This window comes from Apodemus sylvaticus, chromosome 11 (genome assembly GCF_947179515.1).
Source record: "Apodemus sylvaticus chromosome 11, mApoSyl1.1, whole genome shotgun sequence".
Classification (NCBI taxonomy): domain Eukaryota; kingdom Metazoa; phylum Chordata; class Mammalia; order Rodentia; family Muridae; genus Apodemus; species Apodemus sylvaticus.
In genome coordinates, this window is record NC_067482.1 from 40,640,667 (window position 1) to 40,663,614 (window position 22,948).

The 22,948-nt window shown below is 37.9% G+C and overlaps 1 protein-coding gene across 2 annotated transcripts; it reads left to right on the plus strand.

Moving 5' to 3' along the window:
• Window positions 1-680: 680 nt before the first annotated feature.
• Gnpda2 (glucosamine-6-phosphate deaminase 2) lies at window positions 681-20,264 on the plus strand. Of its 2 annotated transcripts, none has more exons than XM_052198401.1 (7): window positions 681-795; window positions 4,312-4,474; window positions 7,947-8,048; window positions 9,371-9,553; window positions 14,553-14,731; window positions 17,175-17,349; window positions 19,356-20,264. In XM_052198401.1, the coding sequence occupies exons 2-7, from the start codon at window positions 4,351-4,353 to the stop codon at window positions 19,415-19,417; spliced, it is 825 nt and encodes a 274-aa protein (XP_052054361.1). In that variant the 5' UTR covers window positions 681-795; window positions 4,312-4,350; the 3' UTR covers window positions 19,418-20,264. The 2 variants fall into 2 exon arrangements, with proteins under 2 accessions (XP_052054361.1, XP_052054360.1); XM_052198400.1 differs by having other exon boundaries at window positions 682-795; window positions 14,547-14,731.
• Window positions 20,265-22,948: the final 2,684 nt, after the last annotated feature.

Genomic DNA, 22,948 nt, shown 5'->3' on the forward strand with positions numbered 1-22,948 from the left:
CCTCCAGAGGTGAGTATAGCTTACTCTTTCTGGTAAGTTGAAATGGTGCAGATCCAGAAGCAAATTATGTTGGGGTGACTCAACACTTTATATGACCACTTATTGCCTACCTTGCATATGGAAACTAGTAGGGAAATATTCTTAGAAAAAATGGACAGAAACTTAGATTCCAAAACCATCACCAGGCAACATCTGAAATATATAACAGATATTTCTCATTTTGTTGGAACTTTCTATCTGATGCTTCAATGTATTTGAAAGCATATTGAGTTATGATTTTCCTTTTGTTCTGTTATTAAAAATACTCCATAAAACTGTTGGCCCTTTGGAAGACAGTATTTGGGCTTACTGGAATCTAGTTCCCTAGCCGTAGCCATCCCTGCCTGACTCCAGAATAAACCCTTTATTATTCCCTTTGAGAGCTAGTTTATGATATTGAGAAAAGTAAATATTAAATAACTGGAGCAAATTGATGGAGTAGTTCATATTATCATTCGTGGGTATTACAATCCTACAAGGAATTTACCACAATTCAACTTCTGGAAAAAGTAGTGACGGGTGAATGACCCAAGGACTGCAGATCCCCGGCTCAACCTAGGAGACTAAAGTGCTCCACTCCCCGCTGTTCCACCTTTGCAGTACGCATGCGCAGCGTCCTCCGGAGTCCCTTCCTGTGTTTGTGTTTGCATCCGGGTTCTCAGGCTTCCTCAATCCTCACCGGCTGGAGTCGCTGGCGGGTTGCTGGGTGTGTTAGCTCCTGCCGATCGGTCGTTGGATGAGGCAGTAGGTCCACCGGTGAGTTTAGGGGGACACAGCTCCGATGCGGGGCTTGGATGCGGCTCGTTGTCGCAGATTCCCGGGCCGGGCACGGCTTGGGCGCCCCTGCTTAGCGCCCCTGAGCCGGGTGTGCAATCGACCTCATTCGGGGCACCGGAGGTTTACAGCGCCTGTTGGTTCCCTGTCCTCTCGCTGCCGCGGGCTGCTTCGGGTAGAGAAGTCCGCCCTGCGCAGGCAGCCTGGACATCTTCAGCGCTGGGGCATCGCATATCAGATCAGGGGAGGGTGCTTTCGAAGCTCAGCTTTGCAGAGGCTCAGCACACCCTGTGTATGGATTGCCCAAAGCTGTGAAAGTTCCGTGTGTAGAAGTTATCAACCCTTAGAGAGAGTTCAGGGACTTGGGTTCAGCCAGTTTCCCTGGAGTGCCCTGCCCAAATGAATCAGCACCTGCAGTAAGCCCTTAATGACAAATTGGCGGTTTTTTTTTTATAATGCTTAACTGGTCACAATGCCAAAGTCAGGAAGCATCGACAGTTTCTGTTTCTGATGGCTGCAAAACATGGAAAAGGAGCGTATTAAACATCTGAATAAATATAGAGAATTTATACTGAGTGAGGGGGAATCACTAAGACATTTTAGAGGTGAACTCAGCTCTCTTAATAGTAAAAACCAAACAACTTGCCTGAGCTTTGGTTGCTTTCTTGAAACTTGTCTCATTTTAGCTCAAGTGCAAGAATCTGCTGTGATACCTAACAGGCTCTCGAACTCCTTTTGATATCTGTAGGAGCTAAGGAGAGGGGCCCAGAGTCTTTTTACAGGTATTATTAGTGATTCCATGTGGATCAAACATTTGAAACGTGGTTTAAGTCCAGCTCCCTCCAAAATATAACAGCTTTGTAGCTTCTGCAGTGTGTGAGTTACAGTTAATACCTCGAAAGTGGGGGATAATGACAAATTCAGAAAGTATTATGTTAGTCGGATACTCTAAAGCAACAGGGTCCGACTCATCAAATTTGAGGACCTTTGCATAGTGTTTAACTTGGAGTAAGCTCTGGCACGTGTGAAAAACTGAGATATTCCAGAGCACTGGGAAGTTCTATTGCGGGTCTATACAGTTCCTTTTTCTTCTGGTTCTTTGCTGAATAATCATATTAGAAGTACGCATCTGTGAGAGCCAGCCGTTGTTTGGGAGTTTTGGGTGTAACTCTGGAGTTATTTTCGATGTTAGATTTTTTTAATTTAATTTTTAATTTTTTAAATTCAATATATTTTTTATTTACATTTCAAATGATTTCCCCTTTTCTGGCTCCCCATTCCCCGAAAGTCCCATAAGCCCTCTTCCCTCCCCCTACTCCCCCATCTACCCCTTCCCACTTCCCTGTTCTGGTATTCCCCTATACTGCTGCACTGAGTCTTTTCAGAACCAGGGGCCACTCCTCCCTTCCTCTTGGACATCATTTAATATGTGGATTATGTTTTGTGTATTCCACATTTCTAGGCTAATATCTACTTATCAGTGAGTGCATACCATGATTGATCTTTTGAGACTGGGTTGCCTCACTTAGTATGATGTTCTCCAGCTCCATCCATTTGTCTAATAATTTCATGAATTCATTGTTTCTGATGGCTGAATAGTACTCCATTGTTTATATATACCGCATTTTTGTATCCACTCCTCTGTTGAGGGACACCTGGGTTCTTTCCAGCTTCTGGCTATTACAAACAGGGCTGCTATGAACATAGTGGAGCATGTGTCCTTATTGCATGCTGGGGAATCCTGTGGGTATATGCCCAGGAGTGGTATAGCAGGGTCCTCCGGAAGTATCATGCCCAGATTTCGGAAGAACTGCCAGACTGCTTTCCAAAGTGGTTGTACCATCTTGCAATCCCACCAGCAGTGGAGGAGTGTTCCTCTTTCTCCACATCCTTGCCAACACACTGCTGTCTCCTGAGTTTTTAACCTTAGCCATTCTGACTGGTGTGAGGTGAAATCTCAGGGTTGTTTTGATTTTCATTTCCCTAATGACTAATGATGTTGAACGTTTCTTAAGGTGCTTCTCAGCCATCTGAAGTTCTTCATGTGAAAATTCTTTGTTTAGCTCCGTACCCCACTTTTTAATGGAGTTATTTGGCTCCCTGGGGTCTAACTTCTTGAGTTCTTTGTATATATTAGATATTAGCCCTCTGTCGGATTTAGGGTTGGTGAAGATCTTTTCCCAATTTGTTGGTTGCCGTTTTGTCCTTTTGATGGTGTCCTTTGCCTTACAGAAACTTTGTAATTTTATGAGGTCCCATTTGTCAATTCTTGATCTTAGAGCATAAGCTATTGGTGTTCTGTTCAGGAACTTTCCCCCTGTGCCCATGTCCTCAAGGGTCTTCCCCAGTTTCTTTTCTATTAGATTATTGATAGATGTAAATGGAAACAGAGTTCCTTTGTGAAGTTGAGTTTTAAAAACTCTATGACTTCTTTTCTATAAACACTGTTCATCTCTTATTATTGTCCTAGAATTCTAGATTGTAGTGATCATACATTTTTGTTGTTTTAGAATTCTAAGTCCTGTTTGTAAGAATATCATTTCTTTTCCATGTATTTGCTTATTAGACGTTCTGTTCCTGTTACCTTAAACAATTTGATTTAGTATTCTGTGTGAAGTGCCTTGTTACTGAACAGGAATGCTGAAGCTTCCATGTCATTGAAGGGTCAGTGTTGGTGACTGACATATTTAAATATGAAAATAGAAATTTCGATCTGAGACTTGTGGTTATTGCATATAGGACATATAAGAGTTTTAGTAATATATTTTTTTAAACTTAAAAGAGTAAGCACTTTGATACTAAATTTGCATTTTTGTGAAGAATTTTTCTTTCAGGCACTAGCACTTTCAAATCAAGTATGATCTCATTAAAATCTTTTCTCTGAATCGTGTGTGTGTGTGTGTGTGTGTGTGTGTGTGTGTTTATGTGTGTGCACATATCTCAATGGTATGTAAAGAAAGATAATGAAAATTATTTCTGGTGGAATTTAAACATTTAACAGAACAGAAATTTAATTAAGGTGTTTTTAGCAACAATTCTGGGTTTTGGTAAATAATTCAAAGGCACTAAATCCTTACAGTACTTGTCTTGTAGTTTAAAAAAATGCTTTTTTTTTTTTTTTTTTTTTTGTTGTTGTTCAGGGATGGCTGATTTGGTAAGAGAATATATTATACTTGTATATAGTATAGTGTGATGGCTTCATTTGAATTTGAATTGTTATGACCACAGACAAACCATGTGAGTCCCTGTTCTCTGAAACCAGAGTTTACTTCACAAGATTGTCATGTGGATTAATGCGTGCATCTAAATGACCTAACCCAGTGCCAAAGGCTCAGTGCCAATTTGACAAGACAGAATGCTGTTACTGTTTCATAAGTATGGATTGTATTTTTATATGTGTGCGTGCCCTCCTTAAGTATTGCTCTTTTTAAAAATCAACATGTTATACACTGGATGTCTGAGAAATGTCTGAAGTTCTCTATGATGGAATTTTCACAGGTTTCAACCACTTGGACTAAGAGCTGTGCATCACCAATAATGAGGCTTGTAATTCTTGATAACTATGACTTGGCCAGCGAATGGGCAGCCAAGTACATCTGCAATCGTATCATAAAATTCAAACCCGGACAGGACAGGTATTTTTCACTAGGCTTACCAACAGGTATAAACCATACTTTTTATTTTTATATACTTATATTATGTACACTTGTGGAGGGAATAGGGCTCTTCTTTGTAAACTACTTAGCTCTGAACATATTGCTATATAAAACCAGAAGTATATGTGGTCTATTACACTATCTACATATGGATTCTATTTGTTAAAATTATATTTTACTTACTATTCCAAAAATTGCAGTTTCAAGGAGTATCCTGACTTAAATGATGATCGTGATATGTCTGTACTTTTTCTAGTGCTCTTGAGTTTCTAGGACACTGCTTTCATTAGGCATCTGTTTTCTTACAGCTTAGCTCTTTTCATTACTAACAGGTGATGACTAAATTGTGCACTGCTACTTTTTGACTCCACGCTACCTTTATTATGAGCTCTTAGGCTTTTAATCTTTAGCCTTCTATTATAGAAATATTTCAGGTGAAAATTGTGAAAGCTCTTGTTGCTTTATCACAGAAATAAACTGATATACCAATCGCATGTGTTGGGTTTTACTTTTCTGCTCAGAGTTGCTTTTTTTTTTAAATGATCAGGTGGATCACTTGACCACTGGGTCCTTTCATATTGATAGATTTTGAGAGACCTAGGCTCAGAACTGAATTTTCATGGCTGCAGTGAATTCATTGCATGTACCTTGAGCTTTGGATTCCGTACATGCACAGAAGATAAAAGAGTCATGATTACTACAGCTTCAAAACTGTCTTGAAGCTCAGTTAAAGCAGTGTGTGTGCAGATCTTTTGTATGCAGTAGATGCTATGTAGCTTTAAGCTCCCCAAGAGTGTTTTATTTAAATAGACTATTTTCTCCTGATCCTCCCCACAGATATTCTAAATATATAAAACCTATCACTGTGATTCGTTTGACTCAGGTGATTTTTAAGAATGATGTTTTTCTGGATGATTTCGTTGCCTATTTTGTTTTCTTACTTTTTGTCTAGGACAGAAGGTCCTGGTGAGAAAGACAAAAGGATATCACTGTTACCTAGGCATACTGAAAGGCCTTGACTCAACAAACCTCTGCATCCATTTATACACTATGAGTGGCTTATTCCTGGTCTGCCTATGTTAATCATTTTGTCTCAGTTAGGACACAGACGTAATAGTGTAAGCTGGGGACAGAGAGACTTCAAGATACACTGCATGCTAGCAGTGAGTACTAGACAACACGTTTCCTAGGTATTTACATTTACAAGTGGTACACCTGCCAAGGGCGAGCTGAGAAACCCTTGATGGCATTTTATACCGTGGTCTTTGTTGATTGTTCCTTCTGCTTCCGAAACTGGAGCATGCAGTTTGAGGTTAAAAAAAACCAACAACATCCTGTACTTAAATTAGTCAGTCTCCTGCCAAGCATGATTTCTGGGTCATGTGTGTAGTTAGTTTTAAGTGACTTTCTTTTTCATCTGCATCTTGTGACCTGCCTGGGAGCCTTACCCTCAGCACACCTCTGCCCTGCATTGGGCTGCTTGCGGTTCAGAGGTTAGGCCTGAACTCTGGCTTACTTTTGTTTCCCCACGTGGTTGCCCTGTTATATCTGCACATGTTTTGGAGCTAACATACCCAGTTTTGCATCCCTGGCTTCATTGCCATTTGGTATTTAGCAAATTCATTCATTTTTTTCAATCTGGTTCTTATATTTCCAATAAGAACTATAAACCTGCCAGTCTTCCAGGATTTGAGATTTACATAAGGGAATGTGTGGAAACACCCACATAGCATGCAGCCACAGGCTGGACATACAGATTTTGTTCTTGAGCCCTTTTCTCCATCCTTCCTCTGTCTTACAGATCACTTTATGGTTGTCAGGATCGCAGCCGTTCATGACTCAATGGAAATGATTTCTTACATCATTCTTTTGGCAATAAGATTGCAATCTTTTTGCTTCATTTCCATACCATAGAATTCTCTGTTTTCTTTCTTTACATCACTGTTTTTTACTTTATATCTGTTTTGTGGGTTCTTCTCAACAGAAAAAGTCTTAACAATCTTCAAATCACAGAAAGTACCTGTCTTTTTATTTTCTCTTTTATTTATTTGTTTATTTACACTCCAGATTTTATTCCCCTCCTGGCCCACCCTCCAACTATTCCACATCCCATACCTCCTCCCTGCACCCTGGGTCCATGAGGATGATCCCCCCCCCCCCACACACACATGTTAAGCATTGCTTGTGTAGCTGAGAAGTGACCATCACAATACAAATAATAAAATGACATTTCTGCAACAGGTTCACTTTTATCATCCCTTTCTTTATTTTCTTTAGCTACACTGATTAAATGTCACAAAGCGAATGTGTTCTTTATGACTACCATTGTGTCCACTCCACACTGGAACAAAATTCACATGACCTTAAATGGAGTGACTCCTGGTTTTCTAACAGTGGAAGATTCCTGTGCTTCTAGAAATAAAAAAGAGAAGCATTTTATCCACCTGTTTATCCATAACTTATGAGTAACTTGTAAGGTAACATAGGCTTTGTCTTGAAATCCATTCATCATCTCTTTCCTGCAGCTATGAGGTATTTATTATTTATAGCCACTTGTTATTCTGTCTACTTAAGTGAGGGGGGGCAGTCTGCTTCTAAAACCCTCACCCCTGTGTTATTTGGCCAGAGACTGTTTTTTCATCTAGCAGATGGCTAAAAACTGCTGAAGTCTAACTACTGCTCCAGAAAATATTTATTTCTGTGGTGTTTTTATATTGTGATACTGAGTGGACCTGAAATCCATTCCATCCAGGACTGAAAAGGTCAGGTCACATGCTAGGAAAGGTAGGCACCTTTTTTTCTTGTGGTTATAATGAAACCACAAAACAAATCTAATAAACCAAGGGAGGAGGCCCTCCATAAGCTGATGAACTTATCTTTATGCTGTCACATCATGAAGAAATAAAAACAAAACTCTGCTTGCTAAATTAATCACATAATGTTGTAGAACATGTAAAATAATGATTGCATAAGGTGCAACATATCTCCTCTGAGGCTCTCCCAGAGGCCTCTCTGCTTTAAAGGTAGACACTTTTCTTTCTCACTTAAGGCTTTTAAGGGAAACTTGTCAGAGATAAATGAGAAACAAAAACCAGAAGTGCGAGCTGCAGAAATTCCCTCTTGTCCTACCTAGGATCACTCTCCATACAGCTTAATTTTTTCCCTCAAGTGTTTAGTCTAGAAGATTTTAGTTTTATAATTTGAAAAAAAAAAAACAATTCCAAATACCGAGAACAGTTCAGAATAGCTTTTCAACGTCCATTTATGCTGATGGGCTTCCAGCTTTACTAACAAGTTATGGTTTCATGGAATTTCAAGGAATCATGGAAAGAAACTACCTAAGTTTGTCATGAACATTGTCTGTACTTAAGTTGTTTGCCTATTTTGAAATAATGTACGTTTCTTATAAAAAATTAATTAAATGTATTTAAAGAGATTTTCAAGTTATTTCAAAAAATGGTCATTTTATCTTTTTAGGGAGCACGCCTTTAGGATGTTATAAAAAATTAATAGAGTACCACAAGAGTGGGCACCTCTCATTTAAGTATGTGAAGACTTTTAACATGGATGAATATGTTGGTAAGATATATTTGAATATATTATATATTACATGTATAGTTAAAATTTCGAGACCCTTTGTGTACTGTCCTGTGTGTGAAATTGATCGTAGCACAGTGTAATGGGCTACACGCCCTGGAATATGCCTTCATTTTGCCGCTTACCTGTGATGTGACTTTGCACACCTCTCCCTTCCTCCCTTCACAAGTCATTCATAGCCATTCTCTCTCCTCTTCTTTTTTCCTCTTTTCTTTCTCCTTGTCCTCCCCTATTGCTGCTTCGCTCCTGTCCTTGAGGGTTATTTAAGATTAGAAAGAACTAAGTGATACATATGTAAAGGTAGTTCATATAACCTTTTATTTTTCAAATTAAGTGTTGTTTGTGTTGCCACCCACAAAACCTGTGTAATCTGTTAAACTTGCTTAACTGGAAGGATCTGTGGTATTGTTTAGAAATCCTTTGTTAAATCATAAATATCAGAATACATTTTCAATGTCTGCATAATTTACAGCCAAATAACTGCTATGATTCAACATACCTTGCATACAAGAGGAATGTGGTCAGCGGTTAGTTCTTTAAAAATATATACATTGTGGATATGGCTTCCACTCATGAAGTCTCACCCATGACTGCCTAAATATGGCTTTAAAAAAGATGTCATTAATAAGTGATATCACAAGAGCCTCAACACTGCACATACAACTACGGGAACTGAAGAACACTGAAAGGGAGAACAAACAGCCTTCCTGAGGGAAGATGGCACCAAGTACTTACTCAGTACCAGATCCAATGGTCCGCCCTGAAGACTGAAAACATGTACATACAAGTAGCATTACAAAGCATGGACAAAGCATGTTGTCATTGTAAATTTAGGAACATATAAATGTGTACACACACACACACACACGTAGCAACAATTAAACATGTGGCTATGAATTTAAAAGAGTGAGGCAGAAGGCAGGGTACATGGAAGCTTCTGGAGGGAGGAAAGGGGAAGGGGAAATGATGTAATTGTAACCTCAAAAGAAAAAAAAAAGAAAAAAGCTATTCAAAGGGTGACAATCTTTTTACACATGTTTTTAGAAGTATGTCATGACTAAGTGGGTGAACCTGACTCCCAGGGTTTGCGTTGCAAACCCTACATCAGCTGTATGCTTTGGGGGAAGTTGTACGCTTCATGTGCTCATTCATGAAATGGAAATGAGAACAGTATCTTCATCTGTGTTTACAAATTGTCAGTGTGGAAATTTTAAAGTGACACGTGTATATCTGAACCGTGTTAAGCCTTTTAAAATGTAATGTACCATATAAAAGTTTTTTTTTATTATTAACTCCATATTTAGGACTGCCAAGAAATCATCCTGAAAGCTACCATTCGTATATGTGGAATAACTTCTTTAAGCATATCGATATAGATCCTAACAATGCTCACATCCTCGATGGGAATGCTGCAGATTTGCAGGCAGAGTGTGATGCATTTGAGGAGAAAATAAAAGAAGCCGGAGGCATAGATCTTTTTGTCGGAGGTATGTAAGAAGACATTGACATCAACCATTTGTCTGCTAATATTTGAAGAGTGTTTTAAGAGGAAAAAAGAACAAAGTTGTCACCGTTGCATAATGCAAAGGACACATGTTAGTGACTAACTAACAGAAATAGAGGGATTCCAATTTTACTTTATTTTCATTTAAAAAGTACACATAAGGTAAAAATAAAGTTAATATTGTAACAGCTGACATATTGTTTGCATTAGGCCTTGAGCAATAGGTCCCCATACTTATTAAACTATTCTGATTACCTCTTAAGGTTGAGAGTTTACACATCCTGAAAATACTCTGCCTGGTCATTGTCCTTAGTGCTTGATTATTTTTCTCTAGCAGAGGCTACTTAACAGAGCTGAATATATATGAGAAATGGGTGGATTTTTATCAGGTAACTCAAGTTATGCTAAAATCATTCAACTCAGTTATGAGTGATGTAAGATTTTTTTTTTTTATCACTAGCTTTTAGGCTAGTTCATTTCTGTGAGTGCCTTAATAAAATCCAAAGATAATGAAGGTTTGGTTGACCAAATTCCACTTACAAATTAAAATTATATATTTATGTGTATGTGTGTGTGTATATAATGTACCAAAAAGAGGAGTCTGTCCCTTTGTAATAGCATGGCTCGCTATTACCAGTGTGAAACATCTTGAGAAAGTTGTTGCCATCAGGAAAGTATAAATCAAGTACATTAAAGCCCAAACCATTTTTATCAGTCTTTGGCATTCAGCAAAGATACTACTGCTCTAAACTACCTTTATATTTCTGTATCTAATTTGTGAGGCAATTTCCCAGAACTGTACGCACTAGGGTTATAGCGAGGTGGACCCATGGTTGAAGTGGCTGAGTACAATTGAGGTGGTTGGATGCTGGTGGCTTTTACAGTAAGACTTATATTTGTATCTTCAGTCTTTGCATATGCCTGTTCGGTTTACTGAAGTTCAGTATAACTAGATCATATGTAAGACAGGATTAATTCTCACTTTCTCAACATTGAAAAATAAATGTTTTATAATTTTGTTAAAATGCCTTAGAGTGGTGCTTGGCATACAGCTGACCCATGGCCTCTTAGTGTTGTCTTCCATGAGCTGTAGAGACTGTCATTGTCCATTAGTTCACCGAATTCCCAGTGGTTCTTACCGAATAATTTTTATTTTATTTTATTTTATTTTATTTTATTTTATTTTATTTTTATGAATGACTAAGTGTGACTGAACTCTTCTCTGAGGGAATTCTTATTTATGTGTAGAGAGCCAGTACTATCCATTTTCTTGTATAGATAGAATTGTTATTTGTCTGAGCAAGAATATTTGTTTACTATTTTTATTTTAAACAGAATGTCATTCATTTTAATTAACTCTTGATAATATCACTTTAGTAATCCTATAGAGCACTTTCATAATCAATCTTTGTAAATATGCTTCCATTTTGAAATAATTACCATTTTATCTGCCAGTATTAAGGCTCAGACACTAGATGTTTGGAAATGTATAAACAGACTTTTACTAAATTGTACTATTCCTAAACAGGTTATGTTAGTTTTATTTTTCTAAGAACTGTTTTCACCAATTTACTGTTATAGTGAAAACGCATACTAGATATTAGAGATTAATGACTAAAATGTCTGTTTGAAAAATGTTTTCATTTATAGACATATATTTTCTCTGTTAATCTGCTGACTTTACAGAAGGGTTCATGCAACAAATCCCTCAGATTCAGTGCAAGGAAAATTAACTTAGTGGGCAAAAGAAAGGCTGGTCAAGACTCTCATGTTCTTGTCATGTTTAGACTCTAGTAGGTTTTCTGAGGCTTCAACTCTCTTATCCAGTCTTTCTGGTAGAAAGTCATCATTTCCCATTGCTTTAAGACATGTCTTTCTTTCCTCCTTTTGTTTTTCTACATATGATTTTGGTCTGATTCCTCAAACAGCACGTCTCCATTCCAAGTAAATGTAACAATAGTTATGCTTCTCACTGATGCTTTGTTTTTAAACCACCTTTGCCTTAAGCCTCCAATAGTTATTTCTGTACTACCCCCCAAACAGAAAACGTTTTAAAGAAAATTCTTTACCTTTTTTATTAGCAGCATCATTGGAGGCTGATGATCCAGGGCCTGACCCTTTATTTGTACTATCTAGAAAATAGGGTTTCTGTGCATGGAGAGGAGTGTTAGCTCATGCCTGCCTTCCTCTTTGGGGTAATGGTTGTTGCACATGACAGAATCTCATTTGACTCTCTGCATTTCTTAATGTAGGTTATTGTCTTTGGAATTTTTAAGATGAGGCTTGGTATCTGGGTCTTACCACTTACCCTTCTTTTGTTCCAGGGTTTGGTTAATAAAAACACTAAGAACTGTGCCAAATGGGATCAAAATATCAGCTTTATTAAAGGTAAAGTTGGGCTAGAGACTGTAGGTTGGGCTTGAAGCCAGTATTGGGTTTCCCTCTACTGTGAATTGGCCTAGGACTAGAAACCTCTAAGAATATAAATCTGATGCTGCTCGCTCACGCAGGGTATTAGAATGTGGGTTCCTTTCCCTTGGTAGAAAAGAGAAAGGGGAAGCAAATACTCCGAGAGCTTTCATTCTTCCTCTGATGGCAGAAATGTTAAGAAAGGTAAAGTATATCCTGTCTAAGGAGGGCCCAGTAATAAGGTATAGATAAAGCAACATGAATGTAATAACTTAAATTTTGATAGTTTAGTTATATAAAATTTAAAGACTGGGGAGGAAATTTTCATGTTTTTTTTTTTTTTTTTAATTGTTGAAGCCTTTGGCAATAATGGGCTAACTATAGGGGTGGACTAGTAGTATATTCATTGAAATGATTCTGGTATAGTTCACCAAACCTAGGGAAGGAATCAAGCACTGATTGTTTGGAAAGAACCAAAGAGCCTCCGCTCTCAGAAGCAATGCGCCTTAACCAGCAGTTGTCATTATCTCCCTGTTTGTGTTTCCTTTGTTTCTGTTCATCATATAAAGATCAGCTCTAGAGAGATTTTCCTTGCTTCAGCTTCGAGTCCTTTTCTCTTGCCACTCGCACTCAGTATGATAGAGACATCACCCACTGAACCTGCATCCTGTAGTGAGGAGTGGAGCAGAAGATGTGTAGCGTGAAGAAAGTGCCGAGCCAACCAAAGAGAAGTAGCATGCATTAATTCATTCAGCTCTGGTTTATTAAATGCCTCTTTATGCAACCTCTTCTTCTGATAGGTAGAGATACACAAAAGCCTTCCTCAAAGGAAGTTTACAGTCTACCCTTAAGAACTATAGGAGCAAAGGAAAGACACATAACATGAGCTCACCAGCGAGCTCTTGAGATGAGGCTGAGACCCTAATGTAGATGTGAAAACCATAGAGTTAGCAGAACACAAAGCATTATCAGGAATCACAGCCTCTGTGCCAGTTGTGGCAGAAAGCACGTGTGGTGGAGCTCCTCCAACAGTGCCATTGACCAGAATCTCAGGTCAGCTACTTGCTCTCTGTGGCCCAGGTCACCACTGAAAACATTAATAAGGCTGTTAGGGGACCTCTGGTTTGTTTTCTGAAGTTTTTATATTTCTAGATCTAACCTTTCTACTGTGTGCATATAAAGACAATATACATATAGTGCATTTGTATACCCAAGAGTAAAATAATACATTGGAAAACACTTTTAAGTGTAATTACTACATTCTAGAAAGCGGTGTGTACTTAGGAGTTGTAACAAGCCTTGACTATTAACCATACGTAAGTCCTTACTAAAAATGTACATCCCCACATGAATCCCTGCTAGGTTGTTGTGTTTTAGAACATTTGCTTCATACTGTATTGTTCTTAATCCTTCAAAACTAGATTATAGCTTGCTATATTTTATTATGGCTTGGGAAACTTAGGTATATAGGAAGTATCAGTGAAATATACCTGTTGTATTCTTAAAGCAAACATGTGGAGTATAAATGGAAAAGATATTTTCATTGCTTAGAGAATTGGTGGTTTTAGTTTTTTATGGAAGTTGCTCTAGTCTGGCAACTAGGATAACTGTGTGTAAATTTTGGTTTTTAAAGGTCCTTGATTTTATGAAGGGAATTACCTTTAATTGTCTTCAAATAAGGACTACCATGTTCTTTTCTATATTTTAGAAGCCATCATAGAATGTAGTAGGTTTGTACAGGTCACTGTGGTTGATGCCTGTATGTCATGAAATGAGTTTAACATTAATACCCAGCATTCCCTTCTTGTATGATTAAGAAAATGAAGTGTAGCAGAAAACTCCTTGCATGGATCCCAGTAAAGCCAACTGTAATTTTGTGCATTTTATTTCTTTGATTTTTATTTTAAATGTGTGTGTGTGTGTGTGTGTGTGTGTGTATTAGATTGTAGTGAAAAATCAGAAAGCATGAAATATAAAACTGGTATGTTAGATATTGTCTTATCAATTCTTTATTATTTTATGAGGAAACAAAACTAGAAGGGAACCATAGTTAATTGCCTAACTTAAACTGAACTGAAGCAAAGCACAGTGGGGATATAAAAACCCCGAGTCAGTAGTCAGAAGGCTACGATTTGAGTGTATCTCTGTGTTTACTAAACTGTGGTCCTGAACATCAGCGACAGCTGTGGCCTTTCACATCAGTTTCTTTTTGTGTTCCCAAAATGGTGACCATGAGGGAAGTGGCCACAAAAATTACTATATCCTATCTGTTGTGAAAATGCTTTCTATGCCTGTAGTGCTATATAAACATGATGGTTCCCTGCTTTTGCTAGGACTACATACATGTCATTCCATGCTGTGTATTCAGCACATATGAAAATACTAAATGAAATACAGTCACACACATTTTAATCCAATATTTTAAATTCAGTTCTAAAATAAGGTAAGTATGTTTATGGTTATTTCTTTGCCTTTAAAACTATGTCAAAATCTGAGAAAATATGATATATGTTTGAAACCTTGTTTATTTCATGTTTATATGAGTGTGCATATCTGTTTTTTGAAAGGAATAGGTCCAGATGGTCATATTGCTTTCAATGAGCCAGGATCCAGTTTAGTATCAAGAACAAGATTAAAGACTCTAGCAATGGACACCATTTTGGCAAATGCTAAATATTTTGATGGAGATTTATCAAAAGTGCCAACCATGGCTCTAACTGTTGGTGTGGGGACAGTGATGGATGCTAGGGAGGTAAGAAATGGTTTTTGATTTTTTTCTTTGAAGTTGAGTAATTATGGTGCTTAATATTTTAGAGTCATTTAGTTTTCAATAAAAATGCTTAATTTTTAGTCATTAACTTTTGCCATTTTCATTGTTAAGAATCAAGTAAATATAAGTGCTCAGTTATAGACCAGGAACCAGGAGCCTTCTGTTCAGCTGCTACTTCATCTGCCTATTCATATTTCACAGTTTGAGCTCCTACAATTATACTCTCTTACATAAGGTTTGAATGCTGTGAACAGACACCATGACCAAGGCAACTCTTAAAATGGACATTGACTTAGGGCTGGCTTGCTGGTTCTGTGGTTCAGTCCATTATCCTCATGGCAGGTAGCATGGCTGCATCCAGGCAGTCATGATGCTGGAGGAACTGAGAGTTCTACATTTTCTTCAGAAGGCAAACAGGAGAAGACGGGCTCCCACACAGCTAGGAGGTCTCAAAGCCCCTCACCACAGTGACATACTTCTTCCAACAAGGCCACACCTCCTGATGTTACCACTCCCTGGGCCAAGCATATAAAAACCACCACAGTAATCATGTGGTTCTGTTGCCATTTGAATAGTCTTGTGAAAGGGCGGGTGGGAAGGGGTATAGAGATAATGTCCCACCTATATAGTTTTGGAGCACATGGGATTGATTAATATAAAGTGCTTTTGGCTACAATTAGGAAGACTATCTTGGTTTCCCATAGTTCAGTCCCTGAGGCCCACATGCTGGGAGGAGAGAGCTGATGGACACAGACACACACACACACACACACACACACACACACACACACACACAAGTAAAAGGTCATTCAATATGTTTTAAAAGGAGCATTAAATTCAGCTGCTTTCTAAGGCTTTCCTATGAGATTTCAGTATGCTAATGACCTAAGGGACTTTCATTCCTGCACCAGAGCTCCAAGTGAATCATTGGAGAAGACCTGAACCAGACAACAGTGTGCATTTTTGTGCATGTGGGACATTTCATTTTGGTTGTTTCTGTAACAAATCTCATTCTTACGCCAACACTGGGTAATAATGTTCAACAAGGAGAATTAATCTAGAAATCATTTTTTGCTTGCCTTGTATCAAGAAATTAATTTTTGCTTTAAGAAGGCAAATGGTTTCAAGGTGATTCATTGAACGTTAGTTAAGGTTCAGTTTCCCAATGAAAATTAATTTGAATTATGATTTTATAAAGATACTTATCCATTCATGTTTCATCTCCTATACTATAGAATACTGAACCATAATACATGTATACATGAAGATAAAATTTTTATTTGAAATATTTAGAGCCATAACCATTTCAATTTTTAATTGTAATGAGAAAATTAAGTAAACTAATCTAAACTCAGAAAGATAAGGAGTACATGTTCTCAAATGATCAGGATTGAAGGAAGGAAGACTGTTAGGGGGAGAGGAGGGGATCGGTATGGAAGAGTGGACAAGGAAGGGGCTGCCTTGTTTGACCTCAGTGGGAGAGGAAGTGCCTGGCCATGCAGGGACTTCAAAGTGCCAGGGGAGACGGGGATACCCATGGGGCCCTCACTAGCTCCTTAGAGAAGGGGACAAGAGGGGTGGGGCAGTGACAGGATGTAAAGAGTTGAAATGATTGAAGCGTGTCTTCAATCCCAGAACTTGGGAGCAGAGGCTTGCTCATCTCTGTGAGTTTAAGTCCAGCCAGGTCTATTGAAGCTAGTTCTAGGACAACCAAGGCTACACAAAGAAACCTTATCTCAAAAAGAAAAGAAAAAAAGGAAATTATTTAAATATGCATATTTATGAAAATATCATAATGAAAACCCATTATGTTTTATGTGTAATGCTGATTAAAAAGAATATAAGAAAACTACAACACTATGCAAACATGGGTACATTTTTTCAGTTGTTGAAGGAATTGATAATTGAAAAATTGTAAGGTTCCTTCTGATATACACTCACATGTTCCTTGAATTATCTTACCAGTGCTTAGGAATTTAAAACCACAAACTTAACAGTTTCTCTTATTTCCAAGAATATCTCACTCGTGTGCTTCAAAAGTAGTCCTTGTGATTCAGGAGATCTGAAATTCTTAAATGCAGTCTTGTGTTTGGAACATTAAAGATTATCATACCCATTAGGTGAAACTGAAGTTCAGATTCCTCTAGATATTGTTCAGATCTCTATATCGCTGTGGTTTTAGAACACTTGTCTAATGTAGGACATTACTGCTTAGCTGGACGAGAGAGATTTGGGGTGTTAGCCCATATTATATATCATTCATTGAAGACACATAGCTCTTTTTTTTTTCAACCAGGAAGCTCATCTCTTGACTTCCCCAGGCATGCATTTTATACAGTAGTAGCAAAGCATTAACTCTGGTCCTCACTTCTGTGTTAGAGAGCTCCCTACTAACTGCTAACAGGTGATGCTCACGCTTCTGCAGGTGATGATCCTCATCACAGGTGCACACAAGGCGTTTGCGCTGTACAAAGCCATCGAAGAAGGAGTCAATCACATGTGGACTGTTTCAGCTTTCCAGCAGCATCCCCGAACTATTTTTGTATGTGATGAAGATGCTACTTTAGAATTAAGAGTTAAAACTGTGAAATACTTTAAAGGTGAGCATTGAATTTAATGTATATGTGAGATAATTCTAGCAGATGATAAAACTTAATAAGTGGACTTTAATCTTTCAGTGTGGTCTGCTGAAGCTAGCATACTGCTAACAAAATAGCCTGGATTTTCAAGGACTACAACTTCTCAGATAAAACATTTCAGTGTTTCCCTGACATTTTTCTTTGAATTCTCTCATTAAGTATTTTAGTTTCATATCGAATATACAAGATTAAATAACTCAATAATACAGTAATGTCCTTTCTGGGTCTTTAGGTTTTTTTTTTTTTTTTTTTTTTGATAAAATTTGGGAGTTCTACCTCATCCTTCCATCTCTCAACCAGTAATCCATCTAAGCTTTCTGATGTCAGACAAATCCATTTCAGTGTGCTAAAGTTAATATTAGGGTGGGCACACTTCAAACAGTATAAAATAAGTAGCAAATCAGTTTGGTTGTTTAGACATCTGTGTGTTGATTTTCCTTTTCCTTTTGTATTTGTGAAGTAGCAATGAAAATAACTTTATGTTTGAGGGTCACCACAGCATGAAGAGTATTAAAGAGTTGCAGCATTAGGAAGGTTGAGAACCACTGATCTAGATGATCCTCTACAAAAAAAAATCCATGGAAATCGGTGGCTTGGAAGTACCTTTACCTTTGCTGTCCAGCCTGTTTGGCCTTGGGATGGCTGAGGTGCTGAGGTGAAGAGCTGTGGGCGAGCTAGCTCAGCCTTCTCATTTTCAGTTACTCCACACAATGGAATGCTTCTTCCTTCCCTGACTTGAAGATGCCCCAGGGTTTTTCTCTTATGGGAGCACTTCCCAGAGCTCTTTGCTAGATCCCTGGACATGATCTTCTCCTCTATGTGGATTTTAGATGCTTTCTGGGCCTTCTTAACAGGGAATATGCATTTCTAACACTTTTCTCACCAATACCCAATTTTCTAAGAAGAAACTAAATACCTTCCCTACAGCATTTCATGAGTTTTTAATGGCCTGGAAATTTTAACTGATTTCTTTGCTTTCCAAACTATAACATTTTACTTAGTTCATTGATTCTGTAAAAGGCAATCTTGTAAGACCTTTTTCTTTTCTAAAAGACACATGTACTACTTAAGATATGTATCTGGAAAAGAGGCTTTAATATATGATTTACAAGCATACATGCCCACTAGAAAATTTCCACTCTAAATCATATATACTAATGATTATTAAAGTCTATTTAAATTTAAAATCTAAGTTTCCATCCCAGATTATTTAAAACATATGTCTGTGTTGTTTTGGTAAACATTCTCAGTATGCTATGGATAAGTTTATAATCAAATAAGTTTGGAGCTATGCATCCCAAAGTCAGTAAAGAGGCTGGGGACATGGCTCAGTTGAAAAAGTCCACTTTACAGTCATGAGGAACCAAGTACGGATCACCCAGTATTTACATTAACAGGCAGAGCATGGTGGTTCATGCCTTCTAACCTAGGGCTGTGAGTCAGACACAGCAATCTCTGGAACTTGGTGACAGGCAGTTACTCCCAGTTAATGTCTCTAATCAGTTACAAACCTTTAAAAGTAAGGTGTAGTGGTAAGGGGAGACACTTGACATTAGAACTAGTACACATGCACAACCACATTACCACATGCATTTCCCCCCAAAGATGCATAGGGTAGTGGTTTGGAAGACATCTGTCTTATCATGACAGTCTAGGTCCTTTATTGTCATCAACTAGAGCCACTGCCATAAAATCAAAACCTACATTTCTAGACAAATGTATTGAACTTCATATTCCACTTTGCCAGCCTGCTAGTCCAGTGCTCCTCAAGGCAAGCACTGAGTCTGCACTGGGCTCCCAGAGTTCTGCCTGGTTCCATGTCTACACTGATAATGTATGCTTTGTACTTCTTAGTTCCAGTAGACCTTAGACTCATGTAAGAATGAAATACTTTTCAATCTGTTCCTATGTAAAAGGTCAAAATTAACAAAATTACAACTAGATTATGTTTTTTTTTCCTCTTTAAGGTTTAATGCACGTGCATAATAAACTTGTGGACCCACTATACAGTATGAAGGAAGGGAACTGAAGGAGGAGTTCCATTTGGAAAAAAAGAACCTTTCCATACTGATAAAATTTCAGCTTATGCAATATGATGAAAATGGGGAAATAGGAAGATTCATTTAAAAAGAAAAAGACCAGGATGTGCTAAACATTCCATATTAGGATGTGTCTGTTTTACCCTAGGTCCTACAAGTAATTGGATCCCAAAATTGTTTGGCTGTTATAAAGTATAGTCGCTATATAGCTACCTATAAACAGTACAGCAGTGAAATGTTTGCATTTTGAGAGACTGCACTAATAGATCCTGTCAGGGACATGAGCTCTGACTTATCTGAAGACACTCCAAGCCTTTCCAGTGTCATCCTGCTATTGTTGCAAACCTTCACTTTTGGAATGGATGTTTGTGCATCATACACATGCTTTAGCCTATAATTGCCTTAGACATCTTTCTGCAGTGGCACCTGGACATCACAGTCCTGCTATTCATTAATCAAGGGAATCTGAAGAGATGGCAGTGTCCTAACATAGTTGACGTCCTTTCAGACAGTGTGTATGTGCATGCTTCCATGCACCTTCTTATGTAGTACTTTTTTACAGATATGCTTATTTTTATTTAATGACCTGGGCTAATGCCCTTAATAAGTATATTAGCAATTATGAGCTTTATACTTAGCTACAAATTAAAGGAATCCTTTTGAAAAACATTTTCTGATTATTGTTAAATTTTGTAAATCCTTATATATGTCTAAAGAGGTATTAAGTATATACTAACATAATTACTGTAAACGTTTAAATTGCAATAACTTGCATAATTAAGTTGCGAATAAAAATATTGTTTTCTATCTTTAACACAAATAAAGTTTACAATAACACACTTATCTCATTTTCTTTTAAAAGTGAAATCACATTCATGTATGAACAACATTTGCTTCTAATTTGTGGCCATCACAGGAAATTGAAGACAGTACCTATGAAGGAAAAGAACGGAGGCTGGAGAGATGGCTAAACTATAGAGGGTCCTTGGTGCTCACACAGAGGACCTGGGTTCAGTTCCCAGCACTCGAGGGGGGGGAGGGGGATGTCACATAAACCCATTGTAGTTCAAGTTTCCAGGGTTCCTCTAATGCCCTCTTGTGGTCCCTGAGGGCACCAGGTGTACAGATACATCCACAAGTAATACTGACTGTATACATGCAGTCAAAACAGTAATGTCACCAGTAATGGCACTTTAATTCCCAGTGATGTCTTAACAACTCTTTGTTATTCATGAAACTAAGCCAATATATATGTATGTATGTATGCATGTGTATATGTAAAATGCACATGCATATATATTATATTTTGGAGTTATAAACCATGGTAGAATATAGGTGCTGTACAAATTACTGAAAGCTGAGAAGCCCTGTATGATAGAGTTTCACATCCCAGAGCACTTAGATATTTTGGAACCTCTTTGGATTCATAGCATTAAGATCTGTCTTCTGACCTTCAAATTCAAGTTTCCAATGGCCTGCTGAAGAGCACCACACAGGAATACTATGGACTATACTAAAATTAAACTGAGTTCTAAATCTCTCTCAGGCTACTCTGCCTCCCTTAGTATTAAACCTGGCACACCATTCATTCAGACGGGCACCCACAAAGGAGAAGTTAGCCTTCCTGGGGTTCTTCCTCTCCTTCACCCTGTCTCAAATAGACATAGTCACATTACATCATTATCTTCTCACTGCTTAGACACATATCTGGCAGAAACAATCAATTTGCTCAAGGGGTCCTCATTTCCTTAACATTTTAGTTGACCAATCAATCAGTAGCATTCATCCTGCAGTAATGACTTGGACAATAACATGCTTACCCATGATTACCCCACCTTAGGCTGTACTGCATCAGTGAGAAGAAGGTAACGGTCTCTTCTGATGTCCCATTCATTCCCACTGGGTTCCAAAGATCTAAAGAAAGTTCATTCTCGCACTGATGCGCCACACAGCATATCTCTCCTCAGCTCTAACCACTGTAGCATCCTAACTTACTGTGATATACCATTAAAAAAACTTAGAAACCATTGAAGGTATGTCATATGTAGCAATCATCTTTGTCTTTGAAGAAAAAAAAGCATTATTTGGATTCTATCTGTCACCAGGGGATATAAGTGGCAACAGCTTATCCTCGGTGTTACCGAGACTGAAAAAAAGTATATAAAACTCAGCACACTGGCCAACCCATCCCAAATTTAGTAAGTGGCAATTATGTTTTGTCATATGACTATATAAATTGTGATTCTAGAACCCGAAGGAATAAACTCAAGGCATATAACTCAAAATTAAGCTTAACAAATGTTTTCTACTGTTAGTACAATGTCAGTTCCTAAAGAATTATGGGTTAAATATACCAAATCTTAAAAAAGCTCAAGCGTCCATCCTGCAGTCATGACTTGTACTGCAGACACTGTATATTAGACACGTACCAGTTCTTGACTTTCCCTTAGCAATAATGTAAGGACAGAACATTTTAACAACTGCACTTAGTTTCAAAAATATTGTCATTTAAAAAAAAATACTGTGGTGGGAATTTGGTATTTTATACCTAGGAAATCAAGCTGAGAGAAGTGAGATGGGTTGTGTAATAGGATAAACGAAGGCTACCTAACTTCTAAATCCTCACTTTAAAATCCCATCAAAATGCTAAGACTCATCTGTAACCTTTTTTGCTACCAGATTTGTGCCATGCTCAAGATAAACAGCAGAAAATATAATCCAATATCGAGACTCTTCCTTGCAGTTTGTTATGCATGAACATGAAACGAAGCCATTTATTAGTTGTGCCATTTAGGTAATAGCTACTAATTTATTAACAGCTGGTGCTAATGTCAAATGTATGCCATTTTGTAGGAATGTACTAAGAATGTCAAAAACAAGATGGGACCCTACCCTAAACTTAACTCATATGTATAACTTAGTTTCAGAAATGCTTGATTAAATGTATAGGCATAAAAAGCCAGAACAAATGTCTAGTAACACATTCTTTTGAGTCTATTCCTTAAAAAACAATTCATATGTATCAGATTAAGTTTAAGCTAAAGACTGATACAACATGATTTTGGATAGTTGTTAATAGATGCAACTAGGCCTCCTTTTAGTATCTGTAAGAAAACCCATGCATAAGTTAAAGACAGTAGCCAATGGCTATAAAATCCCAACAATGGGAAGGCTAAGGTGGAAAGACTCACAAGTTTGAGGTCAGCCTGGACTATGTAAGGAATCCTGTATGTGGTGGGTGGTTTGAACAGAAATAGCACCCATAGACTTGTGTTGTGTCAATGCTTGGCCCATAGGGGATGATGCTATTAGGGGGAGTAGTACTGTGTCCCTATAGAAGCGAGCTTTGAGGTCTCATATGCTCAAGCTAGGCTTGGTGTGACAGTCGCCTGCTGCTGTGTGTACATTAAAATGTAGAACTCTCAGCTGCTTCTCCAGCATCGTGTCTACCTGCACAGTGCCATGCTTCCCACTCTGACAATAATGAACTAAACATTTAAAACTATAAGCTAGCTCCGGTG